This window comes from Acanthisitta chloris, unplaced genomic scaffold (assembly GCF_000695815.1).
Source record: "Acanthisitta chloris isolate BGI_N310 unplaced genomic scaffold, ASM69581v1 scaffold634, whole genome shotgun sequence".
In the NCBI taxonomy this organism is placed as follows: Eukaryota; Metazoa; Chordata; class Aves; order Passeriformes; family Acanthisittidae; genus Acanthisitta; species Acanthisitta chloris.
This window is the reverse complement of record NW_008667437.1, coordinates 11,011-26,818: the sequence shown is the minus strand read 5'-3', so window position 1 is coordinate 26,818 and position 15,808 is coordinate 11,011. Positions and strand designations below refer to the sequence as shown.

General features: G+C 36.8%; 1 protein-coding gene across 1 annotated transcript; it reads left to right on the top strand.

The window, feature by feature from the left end:
- Positions 1-231: 231 nt before the first annotated feature.
- Positions 232-14,703, top strand: ZNF148 (zinc finger protein 148). The gene is made up of 6 exons (XM_009072478.1): positions 232-561; positions 1,775-1,900; positions 4,935-5,058; positions 5,766-5,849; positions 11,683-11,801; positions 12,147-14,703. The coding sequence occupies exons 1-6, from the start codon at positions 232-234 to the stop codon at positions 13,734-13,736; spliced, it is 2,373 nt and encodes a 790-aa protein (XP_009070726.1). The 3' UTR covers positions 13,737-14,703.
- Positions 14,704-15,808: the final 1,105 nt, after the last annotated feature.

The following is a 15,808-nucleotide window of genomic DNA, read 5'->3' as shown; positions in this document are numbered from 1 at the left end:
AGTCTTCAGTTGTGTCCTCATGGATGTTGTGAAAGGAGAGTCTTTTCCTGTTCCACCAAGATACCCAACTCTTTGCTCTTATTCAGGTTTCAATTTTAGGAGTGCATGTGTGTTATGTCGAGTACTGACTTGAGTTCGTATAAAATGTTTGTAAGTAAAAAATTTGAAGCAAGTACACCAATTGTAGATGTTTACTATTAAAACTTTCTTTGTAGGTAATTGCACATAAGAATGAACATTGAAGACAAGCTGGGAGGATTATTTCTTAAATGTGGTGGCATAGACCAAATGCAGTCATCCAGGGCTATGGTAGGGATGGGTGCAGTATCTGACCAGTCTGCAGTGTCGGGAGAGCGGCAAGAGGCAGTGCTTCAAGATCGGACTATGGCGCACCAGGAAATTCTTGCAACAGATGAAGTGTTACAGGAAAGTGAACTTCGGCAGCAAGAGATGATTTCACATGATGAACTCATGGTCCATGAGGAGACGGTAAAAAATGATGATGAAATGGATGCGCAAGATAGACTTCCTCAAGGGCTGCAGTATGCTGTTAATGTCCCTGTAAGCAATTTCTTTGTGAAATATTGGAGAAATTACTAGGAGTCTTGATCTGGTAGTCTAATCCTACTCTGGCAAGAATCTATTAATTGCTTGTTTGGATTTTGATTATCAAAATATTTATGAATGGATGCTATTTCTGAAAATGTCATTTGCCTCTGGCTGTGGATAAATTTTGCCAATTAAGTATAATCTTTAAGTATCTGTTTTATAAATACTTTATAAGCAGGCTGTTACCATAGAACTGATGCGTTAACATGTGCTCCTTTAAGTATATTTAATGTTCAAGGGTAACTGCAAACCAGAATAAATAGTGTTATTAAAAGGTGCATACTGTTTATGCTGTTCATAGTACTATTTAGTTGCTTTTGCTATAGGAAGCATCTTGTGTTTCTAAGGTATGTGGACGCTTAGCAATTGCATTCACACTGCAGGTTGGACTGTGACACTTCATACATGACCATAAATATGCCCCTCCACAACAGAAGGCTTTCCCAGAGAGCATAGAGATGACTTCCTTTTGAGAACAGAGCATCTGTCTGTAATGCAGCACATCATCACTGTTACCCTTCAGACACCAAAGGACAATTACCAGCACTATAAAAGCAGATAGCCTTACACACGAAGAGTAATCTCCAGAAAGGTAGCACTGCTAAAACACTACTCTGTTAGCACTAGATCAGGTGGTTCAGGTGTTAGAAAAATGTAAGAGTATCATGGTCTTTATTTAAAGTTCACATTAGATCTAGTTTTGGGTTTGGTTTTTTTTTTTTCCTTCCCCGAAAAACTTCATTAGAACTGGTCTGGTTTTTTTTTTTTCTTAAAAAATACTTCTGTCTTAAATATATAATAAACTTAAATCCTACAACATTTACAGCACGGACTAAAGTAAAATAGGTGTGAAAAACTGAATGGTTTTACAGATGGAAGTGATTTTAACATAAGAACTGATCTCAAAATCACCACAGGTCAGGAAAAAAGACCTTGGGAGATGAATGAAAGGATACATCAAAATGTCACTGAGGAAATTAACTGTGCCCTTTTTATTTGAGATACATATTATTCCTTTCACTTAAATTTCTGAAAGAATGAAGCCAGAAGATAATTCCCTTAGAAAAAGGTTTTCTGTTTCAGCAGTTTGTCATCTTCTAAAATTGAAAAATTGCTTTTCTGTAGTGAGAACCTTACCTGAAACTGGCACTTGGTATCTTAACAGATCAGTGTAAAGCAAGAAATTACCTTTACTGATGCATCTGAACAGCAGAAACGAGACAAAAAACAAATACGAGAGCCAGTAGATTTGCAGAAAAAGAAGAAAAGAAAACAGCGTTCACCAGCAAAAGTAAGACATTGATTTGGCAAAACCAAGATTAAAAGGACCTGAAGATTTGGTTGACTATGACTAATTTCATTGAAGTAGTTAGGCTGAAATTGTTTGTTTGCTCAGTAAAGATGCAGTTCTGAAGTTCACCAGAGACCCAAAACAAAACTGATATAACAGTGTTTTTCTTTGAACTCTTTATAGCAACATGAACTCTTGACATATTTTAACATCTGTCTCTCCAGGCAGTTCTCTCTCCAAATATTTTTTTTAAATTATGAGTCAGTAGCTTTGTAGACAATTTATAAATCATTACTCTGTATCTATCTAATAATAGTTGTGCTTTTCTGTGAGCCTGATAATTTTATATGCTTCATGCATAGTAGTGAAAAGTTTTTAAAAAGAAATCTAAAATAGTAGTTCTGAAAATTCTAAAAAGTTTACTAATATAAAATAATGTACTTGTAGGAAAAATTCCTGTGATCATAATCATCTTCATATATGTATTTATTTATATCAAAAGATTCTTACCATAGCTGCTGGTTTGTTACTTCAAAATTTGTTTTGTAGATCCATTCATGAAGAGTATGTATCCCTGTATGTCTGAAAACAATTTTCTTCTATTGAGAAGCACTTCAGATAAAACCAGAGTCATTTCACCTCATGAGGTAGCAGTGTTATATCTTCTAGTAATTCCCCAAACCAGTCTTAATCTTCAGACTTCAAATGAAACATATACAGGCTGCTCTGATAGGCAGAAATTAGCTATATGTTATCACACAGCAGCATTGAAATAAGCCTACTTAGAAATCAACCCAGACTGTTTATACATTGATGGAAAACTCACCCTAACACCAAGAAAATCTCCCAAACCTCCTTTGTATTGTCCTGGGAGCAGGACCCTTCAGTCCTCCTCAGAGCACTGTCAAATAAGGTTACACCTGTAGTATTCTTGGAAAGTTGAGAAATTGCTTCAGATTGGGTGTGGAAGCAAGTTCCAAATCCTGTGCATTTTCTTCTCACTTCTCCCTTTGATAGGAAAAAAGAGATCTAGGTTGAGTACATCCACAGATCACTTCCATGGAAACATGGCAAGGTAGGAGAGGCATGTGCCCCTCTTTCTACAGACGTGTACTTGCATGCTTCCTTTCTATCTCCCAGTCTGTCAGGGTTAGTCTTTTGAGATGACAAAAGATTGAAAAATGATCAGGAGAATCATTAAACAGGTTATTTTTCAGTCTCTCTTCCCCTTTTTCAGACTTGTCAGAGTAGAAAGGCAGAAAGAAGCTAATAGACTGACATAGGTGAGAGCCTACTGCAGTTTAAGTTAGTATTTCCAGACAATGGGGTTGATTTTTTTCCATTCAAACAGCAGCTGGAGCTTTCACAAATGGAAGTCAATTAACATACTGAAACATTTTCAATTTTATTTTATATTAGTGTAGTCATCAGATAAATAAGAAGTCATTAGTTTTTATGAATCCTGCCTCCTTTTCCCTCTTCCAAGCACACACACACGTGCACACACACACACGCACGCGCACACACACACATGCACAAGCTTTTTTGTTGCTTTTCTGAGGGAATCTGCACTGACAAAGTTAACTTTCTTCACTTAAGAGGCTGTACAATGCATAGATGCAGTAGAAGAGTCCAGGTTTAGGGTAACCGTGAAGTTAAGTGTGTTTTCTGCACAATCACCTGAAAGTTTCACTAGAATATGTGAAAAGCATTTCGTAACATGTATTTAAATTTGTTTTAAAGACCCAGTGAGATGGGTTAGCTGTATGTCGTTACAGAACAGAGATTTTCCCGTTGTCTCTCTCTGTGACTGGAGCTGTAACATACCAATTTTACAAACGTATGAATGTGCTTGTCCTTCAGAGTGAATGCACAAGAATTTGTTAGCTTGAGACTTTCACTCTTGCTGAGTTCTGATGCAGCAGAATTAAAAATTAAGTAGATCCTACAGTATTTGCTACTATTGCAGAGGTACTGCTTCAGTTATTGACTCTCTTTCTCATCACTGTCATTATCATAAAACCTAAAACGTCGTAGCTAATCAAATTGCAGATGTGTTTCCCCTGCAGACTTTTCTTTTTTGTTAATAACAAGGGACTAAACTCTTTTATTTAAGGTTGCTTAAGCTCTTCTTTATAGTTCTGTTTCCAGTTAAGCAAGACTTTTGGAAATGTAATTTGTTTACTGGTTTTCTTATTCTCTTGCCAGAGATAGTAGAGAGTTTGGGTTTTGGTTTGTTTTCTTTTCCTTTTGCCAAATTAGAGAAAACCTGCTATTAGCTTTATTGAATAAGGTAGATATGGTGCAATTTTTTTAAATTTAAGCTTTTTTAACTTTACTTGAAAATAGTGGCTTTGTTTGACAGCAAAGCAATTCAGTGTGGCAAGTTGAATTCATCAAGGAGATGCTCTAATATGTATATTGAGTGAGCAATACTTTATTGAGTGAAAAACCCAACAGGGGAGAAGAGTAATAGTATTTTCTTGGTTGTTTGGCTTTGGGGTTTTGCTTCTTAAAATATGATTTTGCCTCTGAGACTATTAGTATTATGTAGATGTAGATAATTTATAAGACTATCCTGGTTAAGTTTTAATGCCTTTTAGCAAACCTTTAGAGTTGTGATTTGAAACAAAATAATATAACTTTTCATTTTTGCTTTAAAATATGATTATCGCTGGTTTAGTGCCCAGAGGTGGTTTGGTTACTTTGCATCCTTTCCAACAGATGGACGAAGTAAACAGTAGTGTATAAAGTGACTCTGCTGTGATAGGGAAGCTCTAAGCTGATTTTCCATGAGCTGCTTTTGTCTCCGTCCTGTTGGAATCTCTCTTAATACACAGCGAGACACAAGTTGGATTGGTCTGCAATTGGAAATGTATGCTAGAAGCTTAATGCATAGCTTTGTAGAAATTAGCATTGTTTTACCTGAAATATTTAAATTTCTGCATCGAAAAAAATTAATGTTTTTTTTTTGTAGTTAATAAGACATCTTTAGAGGGTAGTGTGAGAACAAATTTTACTCTTTTTAAAATAGATCCTTACAATAAATGAGGATGGATCACTTGGTCTGAAAACCCACAAATCTCATGTTTGTGAGCATTGCAATGCTGCCTTTAGAACCAACTACCATTTACAGAGACATGTCTTCATTCATACAGGTACTGCTTGACTTCAAATTTGTCTTTTCTACTATAATAAGAGTTGTTTACTTATGTTAAAAAATGTTTTCAGCTCTATGCGAATTTCAGTTTGAAGAGTGTAGCTAACTTGGCATCTAAGCTTAGAGATTCCATGCACCAAAGTGTCAAAAGAATACCAGAAAAAATACAAACAATCAACATATGTTTAATAAACTGAAGACCTAACTGTTTACAAGGTTTCTTTTCTTTCTTTATCAGAAAGTAATGGGTTGACTTGTAGCCTAAGTGCCAAAATTGACCCCTTTGTAAAATGTGCTCCGGCTGCTTATTTGCCTGATGAGGTATCTCTCTGGTTCGGAGAAGTGACAAAGGTACTTACCATTATAATAGCTTGCCAGTGTCCTGAATTCAGTCTTATGCCAGCATCATGACTGATCTCGTTCACGAGGAAATTACAGCCATTCCAGATCACTCTTCCGTGCTAGTCTTAATGTGACTCTTAGGATCATGGAAAGAATTCTGCAGTTCATATACTTAGCAAGGCTAATGTTTTGTTTTTTTTTTTTGGTGTTAGAGTATTTTTGGAATTCGCTCAGATGCTGGTTTGTTGGGTTTTTTTTTTGTTTTTTTTTTTTTAATAGACGTTTTAATATTCCTCAAAAGTAGTTATCAGAAACAACAGTGTGTAGTTATTAACTTATGGATGTGGAATTATATTGTTCAAGGTGAAAAACCATTTCAGTGCAGTCAGTGCGACATGCGTTTCATACAGAAGTACCTGCTACAGAGGCATGAGAAGATTCATACTGGTGAGTATAGTGCCTTGAGTATCTTTACTGGCGTGCTTAAAAACTGTTTCCCCACTCAGGCAAGGTTTCTGGTAATCCATATGCAGCCTAAAAGCCTGTTGTAGTTTGGTTTAACTTAACAAATGTTATAAGACTTATAAAAAGAAACTAGTTTTGTGCTTTCAACTTGCTCCACTTTCCTTTGGCTGCAAAGTGAGTATGAACTCTAGGAAGCAGATCTGAAAGTAGTTTTCTATAAATAGCCCCAGGGAAGGCAAATCCTGAAGTTTGTGCATTCATAAAAGTGAAGGTTTGTTAAGCAGATCTGTTTTTTGTTCTGTCAGACAACGGGGACTTCCAAATTCCATTGCCATGGATTGATTTATTTGTTTGTTTGTTTGTTTGTGTTGGAATTTGATGGAAAAGTGCCAGGACTAAAATGGCCAAAATGCCTAACCCCAAAGGTATTAGTATCAGCTTTTCTTTTCACTTTTTCTTCTTTTTTTTTTTTTTTTTAAGGTTTAATTCAGAACTGTTCTAAAAATAAGAGCCTTAGTTTAAAAATATGCAATATAGGTCAAATAAGGCCCAAAGTTTTAAGCCAAAGAGAGTTAAAGTTTATACATGTTTATTTTTTTATCGTGTTGCACCGCACAGAACCACATTCTTTAACAGGTTTGGTTTCATTGGGTTTTTGGCATTTTGGTGCATGGCCTTTCAATCCCTCTTTAAATATTTTGTAATATGGTCCCTTTTGGACTAGATGCCAATTTCTCAGCCTCTTTTTCAGAAAAGCAGAGCTGGTGAATGTGCACAGTGTTTCTTGGCTGTAGCATTTAAATGGATATGAAAGCTACTAACACGCAGCGCAGTGTGTGCATGTGTAAGGGTTGAGAGGGAGAAAAAACTCTGCAAAATGAATTTTCAGAGCAGTGTACAGGGAGTTACATGCACAAATGCCCTGTTGTTTATGGGATTTTTGTATCCTAGGTTGCCATGAGTCCAGACTAAGTAGGTTTCCTTCATCCAGTCAGCCACAGAAGAGTCCTCCATTCTTCTGTCCAGTGTCTTTGTTCTGCTCCTAGTCTTTCCTCTGGCTCTGAATTGGTGAACCATGCTGCCTCCACTTTGTGTAGATACTATTCTTGAAAAGAATGCTCATTCACTCTCTTCCATCTATCTGCCCCTCCACCCCCCCCACCCCCAAAAAATAAACCAAACCAGAAAAAAAGGCAAAAATTTAAGTGCAGTCTTCACATTTTTTGGAAGATTTTTTTTTTTTTTTTCAAATGAGGATTATTCCCTGTACGTGGCTTTGAAAATGAGAATCTGGGCAATATAGTTAATTAACACTTGACTGCAAATATTTTATAAATTGATTTAATTATCTTTTTTAATTCAGCTTCTCACTCTAATGAGAATTCTGTGTTGATTGTGAGCTTTGGAGGGAGGGGGTGGTTGTGGTGGGGTTGCAGGTTTTTATGCCAGCTCTTACATATGCTAGTCTTTGTTTAGCAGAGAAAAAGGTGCCACTTAACAAATTAACCATATTGTTATCTGACTTTTTTAGATAACTATGTTTTCCTCCTTTCCTCAGCATCCTGAGGTATAGTTTGGTTGTTTCTCAGAAAACTGAAGATGGTGCTTGTGTTTGAATTGTTGAATCATGAGTGTTTTCTTAGGTGACACCTAGTAGGTGATTAGGGGAAAGGAGTGGGAAAAGCTTTTCTGAAGTCTGTTTAGTTACCAGGTATTTAACTAGTGCTTAGTTTTTGGCTTCACCCAGGTACAGTGTGCATACCTGTCTGTGCTTTCACCTCTGTATGACAGTGTTCACTGCTGGGCTGTAGCTGTTTGTGTAGTTATCTGTTGTTCAGGGCTGCATAATTAAACCCATCCAGAAAAGCTGAATTTTCAACTTGCTTCTCTAGTGAGAAGGTGAGCGGTGGGTCTGTGTTTCACTATGATGAAAGTAAAGAAAAGATCTCTTTGTATTAATCATACTCTTTTAAGGAATGTTCCTTATAAATTCAATACTTTTTTCTTTTTATTTTGAATTTTTATCTCTGAATGACCACATTTAGCACCAGCTTTTGTACAGTGTTCAAAACACTGGTGAAGAACAGGGTATCTCTTACTCTTTTAACTATGTTTATCCAATTTCCCAGTTTATTTTAAGCCAGTGCAAGGCAGCAGTAACACTTAGAAGCCTCATTTTATGCCAATTTACAGGTGCCCCAGCTAGTTCCAATCTGGTTTGAATTTGGTTCTCTGAACCACTCCTTCAAATGAGATGTTATGAGGGGGTTAGGAAGCAATCAATGAACAGCCTTGTTCTGTGTAAATAATTAAAGAGTTGCATCTAAAAGCAGACATTGCATTAATACAAAATTCATACTAGAAGTAACTGTCTGTAGAGGAGGGTAGCAGTGCTCAACGCTGCTGCTAAACTTGGCTCTGATGATACAGAAAATTGCCATTTTACTTGTAAGAGAGAGAGGAGTCACTGGTACACAAATTTCATATTTTCAGTTACTAGGCTCAAGAAGATGCTGAATGTTCTTTTTTTTTTCCAAATATGTCTGCTTTTTGCTTAGAGATGTTTCTATACACCTTACCCACTCGTGCATTCATGTGTCCTAATTGTGTAAGCCACCCTATTTTCCATTTTAAACACCAAAACTGAGATTACATTTAAAAAAGTAAAACACCATTGGGGCTGCCAATTCAAGTACCTTCTTATTCAGTCATGCTGATTTTTATTGCCTTCCTTAGTACTTTATAATTTGGTTTTTTTGTCTGTTTAGATTTTAAAATGCCTGAGGGTTTATAATTGCTGCAGCCTTCATACACATAATATTTGTACTGCACTTTATGACTAGTTCTAGTGCTTGGTTTTAATAGATTGCCAACATATGCAGCAGTCATAGGCTGTTTTCATAAATAATGCATTAATTATTGTATTGTATTTTTAAATTTTGACTTTTTTTTTGATATATCTAATTCTTTCCTACTCACCAAGGCATTTCAGAAAAATGTGTCCTGGATTCTCCCTACATTAGCAAAAGGCTGTTGTTAATGATCTCTTCCATTTGCAATAGATTCTGTTTGGAAAGTACAGCAAAACTGTGGAAAGAATCTGAAGTTTCAGCCTTCTGCTAGGAGGAAATTATTATTGGAAGTGTATCTTCATGTTAATTTTTAATCTTTTTCTCTAACTTTATCTTCCTTACGAAGATTAAAGCCAACATTAAGTACGGTATCAATTTCACCTATTTTTTTCTTAATCTTACTTCCAGAGTGTTCTAGAATTCTACTGAAAAAATTTATTTTCTGTGTTCTGCTGTGTAATTCAAGGGCAACGTCCCCAGATTTTTCTCCCTCTTAAAGCACGAGCAGTAGTGCCTTTGTATGTAACCCTGAAAGTCTCCAAAATAGCTGGTGGTTGTAATACACTAAAAAACCTTAAAACCCCCATTTGGCCCAATTTAAGCCTTGAAATAGGAATAGGTATCTGGGGAGTCTTCAGCCAGCAAATAGCCACCTTGAGTAAGCAAATGTTAAGGAACTCTGTGACCATTCACGCACAGAAATGAGTATGAGGCTGCAGGTAAGTGATGAAGTGATAAAGTGTTCTGCATTTCCTAGGGTAGCAGGAGAGCTCTTGAGAGGGCTGTTCAAAGCTAGAACAGGACTGAACTATCTTGTTCTAAGGCTCAGGATAGTTTTCATCCCTGCTCCTTCCTCTAAAATCTAAGGTAGTGTGAAAGCAAACTTTGAGACAATGTAAGGAGAGTCGTTTGAAGGGACAATTTAAAGGAAACACAAAGTAGAATAGTGGAGCAAAGGGAAAGAAAACAGTAAGTAACGAGCGTTAAGCAGTGATCTTTGGGAATGGAAGAGTTCCCATGGATTAAGCAAGAGCAACGAGTTGTAAAAGTCTTACTTCATCTTCCTGAAAACTGAAGACAAGGATTGGAATTTGATTCAGGAAGTCCCAACAGGCTTGGTGGGAGTCAAACATGGCAGTTGTAGAGGTGCCTAACAAATAAAGAGAACATGAAGAATGAAACTGGAGTTTGAAGGTTAAGAAATAGGCCTGAGAAGAGGATTTGCTTATAGGCAGTATGAGAGAGAATCACATGGTAAGGTGTTATGACTAGAAAGGGTGCTGAAAAAAAGCAAAATTTTATGGTGATTATCAATAAACAAGAAATGGCAAAGGTCTCTAACTCAAGTGAAAGAAGAGATAGAGTGCTGAGGGTTGTGAGCCTGTAGGAAAAGCTGAGAGATGGAGCTGATGGAAGCTCAGACATCTGAGGAGAGGAGATAATTCGATTTAGGAGAGAATAAATTGGAATAATTTCATCCAAGAAAAGGATTGGCTGAGAAGCCACATGGAGCAGTAAGAATTAATAATTGGAAGTAGGACATAGGCTTACAAAGAGGAGATTTAGAAATTGCTTGGAATTAAGGAGGTTGAAACTCTGGGCATTAATGATCTGGCTGGGAGCACATGTGTGGGTAACACAGGTATTCCCCACTCTAGTTTCTATAAATACTGGCACCTTATTTTAAGATACTATATTTCCATTTGTTGAAGGACTTGGCTTAGTGTCTTGATTCTAAATGGAAAATACACACTCTAAAAACATCTAAAATAATAAAATCTGTTCTTTTAAAATTTTAAATTATAATGAGTAACTATTGGCAATTTAATAGTTCATAGTATGATTGCTGAGAATAAAACTACCTAAGAAAATAGCAATCGTCTGTATATTTCTGAGAACAAAACATAGATGGTTTATATCCCAAAAATCAGTGCAGTGCAGTTCCAGAACAAAGAGGTTGTTGACAGATGCTGCCAAGACAATCCCTGATCTCTGTGTCAGTTCAAAAGATCTCATAGTAAATATTAAGAGGAAAGATCAGTGTTTTTCAGGGTGAGTTCTATTAAATAATAGTAAACTTCTGTAAAAGCAAAACTAACTTTTCAATGCACTTGGACTTTTTAGGTTTAGCCAAAGAAACCCAGAAAGAATAGCAGAGGGAAAATATAAGGCAGAAGTTAAAAGAAATAAAAATAGAGTTGCTCCCTGTTCAGAAAGGATCATTGCAGGGCTTCCTTGTGAGGAAGATGAATTCAGGGCAATGCATGTTGTCTGAATGAGTGTTTCTTGAAAATAAAAAGTAAACCCAAACCAAGCAAGCAGCCAAAATGAGAAACCTGTAAATACGTAAATGCCAGTTCTGCTGCTGAGGTTTCTTGTTTTCAACTTGATTTTTTTAATCAAATAAATAAATTTGGGTTCCAACCGAATCAGTAGCATTTTTTTTTCAAAGCACTTACTTCAATTCTACATACAGATAAGGAAAAAAGTATGAAAAAATGCAGAGCACCCTCAAAAATATGATATTCAAAGTTTGGAAATGCATCATTCTCTCCTAGAAGGGCTAGGTTTGAGTTAGTGAGTTGGTGAGAGAATTGAGGTATTTTTATACAGTCATCTGCCCTAAAAAAATACATGATGTAGCAGCAGGTCAGGAATTATGTCTTTGCAGCACTTCGTTTGTTAGGTGTAAGACATATATCTGCACCTACATGAGAAAGAGAGGTAAGGATTTAGCTTTAAAGGTGGTTTGCTTTTTTTAGCATAAAAGCTTAAAATAATTTGAGGTATCAGCTACTGAGTATTGGAAAAACTGATTGAGCAAGCCCCATGTTGTTTTTCATTAGCAACAGACTAAATCCTCTTACTGCTCCTAATAGAGAATGTAGTATTTGACCTGATAATTTTATTGAAAAACGTTGGTTTATTTTTTTAGATTAACACTGCTACGTGTTTTTTATCAGGTGAAAAGCCATTTCGTTGCGATGAATGTGGTATGAGGTTTATTCAGAAGTATCACATGGAAAGGCACAAAAGAACTCACAGTGGAGAGAAGCCTTACCAGTGTGAATATTGTTTGCAGGTAAGATGTCTTGGTGAAATCTTTCGTGATTGAAAAAACAAAACATGAGTCAATTCCCAAGTAGTACAGAATTTTCACCTGTCATAGTTATGTGCATACAGATAAACATATAATGAAGGTTTTTTTGGTTAAGGTGGACTGTCCTGGTGCACAGATGGAGCAGAGTCACAGCTGACTGTGCTTGATTTTATTGGCTGTATACTCTTGTTTGACGCTTCATTAGAAATTGGTCAAGTGTGTGAATTATCAAGTAAATCTGTTAGAATGAAAGGGGTTTTTTTCTTTCTGTTAACGTATTTATTTTTCCATAATAATAATAATAATCACTATGATGATCTCTTTCAGTATTTCTCCAGGACCGATCGTGTGCTGAAACACAAACGTATGTGCCATGAGAACCGCGACAAGAAACCGAACAGAAGTGCCACCAAAGTTGGCTTTTTGCCATCGGAGGAAGATTCTGGTTTCTCTACGCCTATGAAAGACAGCTCCTTGCCAAAGAAGAAGAGGCAGAAAACAGAGAAAACAAAATCTGGGGATAAGGAAATTACAGATAAATCGGAACACAAGAAGGACAAAAATGACTATTTGCCTTTGTACTCTTCTAGTACTAAAGTAAAAGACGAATATATGGTAGCGGAATATGCTGTGGAGATGCCACATTCTTCGGTCAGTGGAACACACTTAGAAGAAGCAAATTCTGGAGAAATACACCCCCCTAAGCTCGTTCTCAAAAAGGTTAACAAGAGGAGTATAAAACAGCCACTTCAGCCAAGTCAAACCATTTCACCTTTATCTACATACGAAGACAGCAAGGTTTCAAAGTATGCCTTCGATCTTGTGGACAAGCAAAGTTTACTGGACTCTGAAGGTAATGCTGACATTGACCAGGTGGACACGTTACAGGAAGGGCCCAGTAAACCTGTACACAGCAGCACTAATTATGATGATGCAATGCAGTTTTTAAAGAAAAAGAGGTATCTACAAGCAGCTAGTAACAACAGTCGAGAATATGCCTTGAATGTAAGTACCATAGCATCTCAGCCTTCAGTAACACAGGCAGCTGTGGCCAGTGTCATTGATGAAACTGCTACAGCCTCAATATTGGACACACAGGCACTGAATGTTGAAATTAAAGGTAACCATGACAAAAATGTCATTCCAGATGAGGTACTGCAAACTCTGTTAGATCATTATTCACACAAGGCTAATGGACAACATGAGATCTCTTTCAGCGTGGCTGACACGGAAGTGACCTCCAGTATATCAATCAATTCCTCTGAAGTATCTGAGGTCACCCAATCTGAGACGGTTGGAACAAGCTCTCAAGCTTCCTCATCAGATAAAGCTAGTATGTTACAAGAATATTCAAAGTTTTTACAACAAGCTTTGGACAGAACTAGCCAAAATGATGCCTATTTGAACAACCCGAGCCTTAATTTTGTGACTGATAACCAGACTCTTACAACCCAGCCAGCATTTCCTTCCATGGAGAAGGTCTACACGTCTATACCTGTCAATAGCTTCCGATCGGGAATGAACTCTCCATTAAGAACAACTCCAGACAAGTCTCATTTTGGACTAATGGTTGGTGATTCGCAGCACCCTTTTCCCTTTTCAGGTGATGAGGCAAATCATTCTTCTTCCTCCTCTACACAGGACTTCTTGGATCAAGTAACTTCTCAGAAGAAAGCAGAGGCACAGCCTGTTCATCAAGCATATCAAATTAGCTCCTTTGAGCAGCCCTTTAGAGCTCAGTACCATGGGGCAAGAGCTGGAATATCATCTCAGTTTAGCACTGCCAATGGACAGGTGAACCTTCGGGGACCAGGGACAAGTGCTGATTTCCCAGAATTTCCCTTGGTGAATGTAAATGATAGCAGAGCTGGGATGACTTCTTCACCTGATGCCACAACGGGCCAGACTTTTGGCTAAGAAATCTTTGTAAATAATACTGGCACTTTAGAACACATTTGTCAAAAGGGGGTTGCTCTGTATAACATGGAGTTCTGTACAGCTTTTGAGAGCGCTATGTTAAAACAAAAGTAAGCTGATATTAGCAAGACCAATAACTGCTCCTTTATTTTTTTTCTTTCCTTTTTTTTTTTTTTTAAATAATTTTTTGGTTAGTCACCAGTCATTGAGCTGCCTGATGTTGGTGCCCCTATCAAAGGCAGTTTCTTATTCACTTGTTTGAATCCAGAAAATATTTTACCTTCTATGAAATTTAAAATAAAATCCCCAGGGAAGACTTTCCTCCATGATTGTTTCCTTGCTGGTTTCCTTGTATGCTTTGGGAGGACAGTTTATTGTCTGATACTATTCACATTGTCATTTCTGAGCTTGTCAGCACAGTCATTGCTCTTCAGCAGGGAATCAAAGTGTACCAAACACACAGAATAAACAACTTTCAAAGTCGAGCGAATACGAGCGAAGATGGCGTTTTCTAGAAAGATTATCTTCAGTCTCTCTCAAAAATAATTTTAGACCACGTGCCCTTTATTTCTGCTTTCCATTACCTCGAGTTGTGTTTGGAGGGGGAAAAAAAAAAAAAGAATTCTGATAGACTAACTCTACTATTTAAAAGTCTAATTAATTTAAAATACTTTAAACACTTTTTTAAGCAAAAAATGCCTAACTGCTAAAGCCTTTACTTCATTCCTGAAGTAATGTGTATTTCTTTGTACAGCTGAGTCTAGATGTAACTTTTTAATGACTTTTTCATATGCCGATACCAAGATTTTGGAGTTTTAGTTAAAATACTCTGTAGGTGACATTCCCAATTGCATAATGCTTACACAAACTGTCTATTCCAAGATTTGAAAGCTTAACTGTACCTTACCCTACATACTCATAACGATTAACATAGAGCACTTAGCCAACTCGATAGTTTTTGATTTCTCAAAAAAATAAAACCAATTTTAGGTTTGATACGGTTGCATCATTTTCATCTCATACAGCTCCAGTACTTCTTGTCAATATACTTGAGACTGGGTATTCTTAGCTTCTGTAAAAACTGTTTTAATTCTCTGCCTAGAATTTTGACAATTCAGATCATTAAATTGATTGAAGTATCCCTGAAAGCTGAAGAAGTGGGCATTGAAATTCCCTATCTTTTTAGTATTTTGCTTAGTGAAAGTCATCACGATTTTACAACCCAAACCGGTGAATGATGCTAGTGAACAGGATTTATTTTTCCAGCCTAGGAGAGTGATCACAAGTTTTTCATTGCATTTCACAGTATAAATAAACTACAAAGTTTATCCCTGTACCACGAATATGTTTTTTTGAATAGTACTTTGTCTTGAAGTATACAGTATGGTACGATAAGTAGTTCTGTGTGCATTTTTAAGGTGGTAAGATTTGAGTAGCATAACTATTGTGTAGTTTAAGTTAACAAGTTACAGATTTTTGAACTGTATGTTCATTCTCTTGCACCTTCCCTAAAGGGACACTGTCTGGTAGTTTAAGGCAGTTTAAGCCTCATGTAGGCTGATAAACCAGGGAAAAAAACCACACACACACACACACACATACATACATAGGTAGGTATGTGTGGGGTGGGTTTTTAAATAGGATTGCATACATGCTTTACAGCACTGTTGCTAGCTGATATCTCTCAGATGAAGCCATCAAGTAGGGAGAAATGACTGCATCTCAAGGGGCTGAAATATATCCTGTCTTTTAAGAAAGGACTTGAGCAGGACCTAGAACAGTTCCCACCTCTTCCCAAAGCAGTAGCAATATTTTTCTGAATTTTCATTACCAGGAAACTGATCTCATTTTGTCACTTTTCCCTTCTGGTAGCACAACTCCAGCACTAACTTCACTTGGTCCAGCTGAGGGAGAAGGGGCATTCGTTATCCATAGCTTGCTTCTTCTATTGGCAAGAAATACAGTTTATGTAAACTAATTTCTTAATACTTTTGTATAAGAAAATGGGCTCAATTTTGCTTTGTGGACCTTGTGTATAATACAGTAAGGTGTTTCAGTGTGCTGTGACTTAC

What these genes read in the sequence shown, in the direction of transcription:
- ZNF148 (XM_009072478.1), top strand. Translation starts at nt 232, where the DNA reads ATGAACATTGAAGACAAGCTGGGAGGATTATTTCTTAAATGTGGTGGC. An exon ending in AGTATGCTGTTAATGTCCCT is followed by an intron (nt 562 to 1,774) that starts GTAAGCAATTTC and finishes GTATCTTAACAG; the next exon opens with ATCAGTGTAAAGCAAGAAAT. An exon ending in AGTGTGAATATTGTTTGCAG is followed by an intron (nt 11,802 to 12,146) that starts GTAAGATGTCTT and finishes GATCTCTTTCAG; the next exon opens with TATTTCTCCAGGACCGATCG.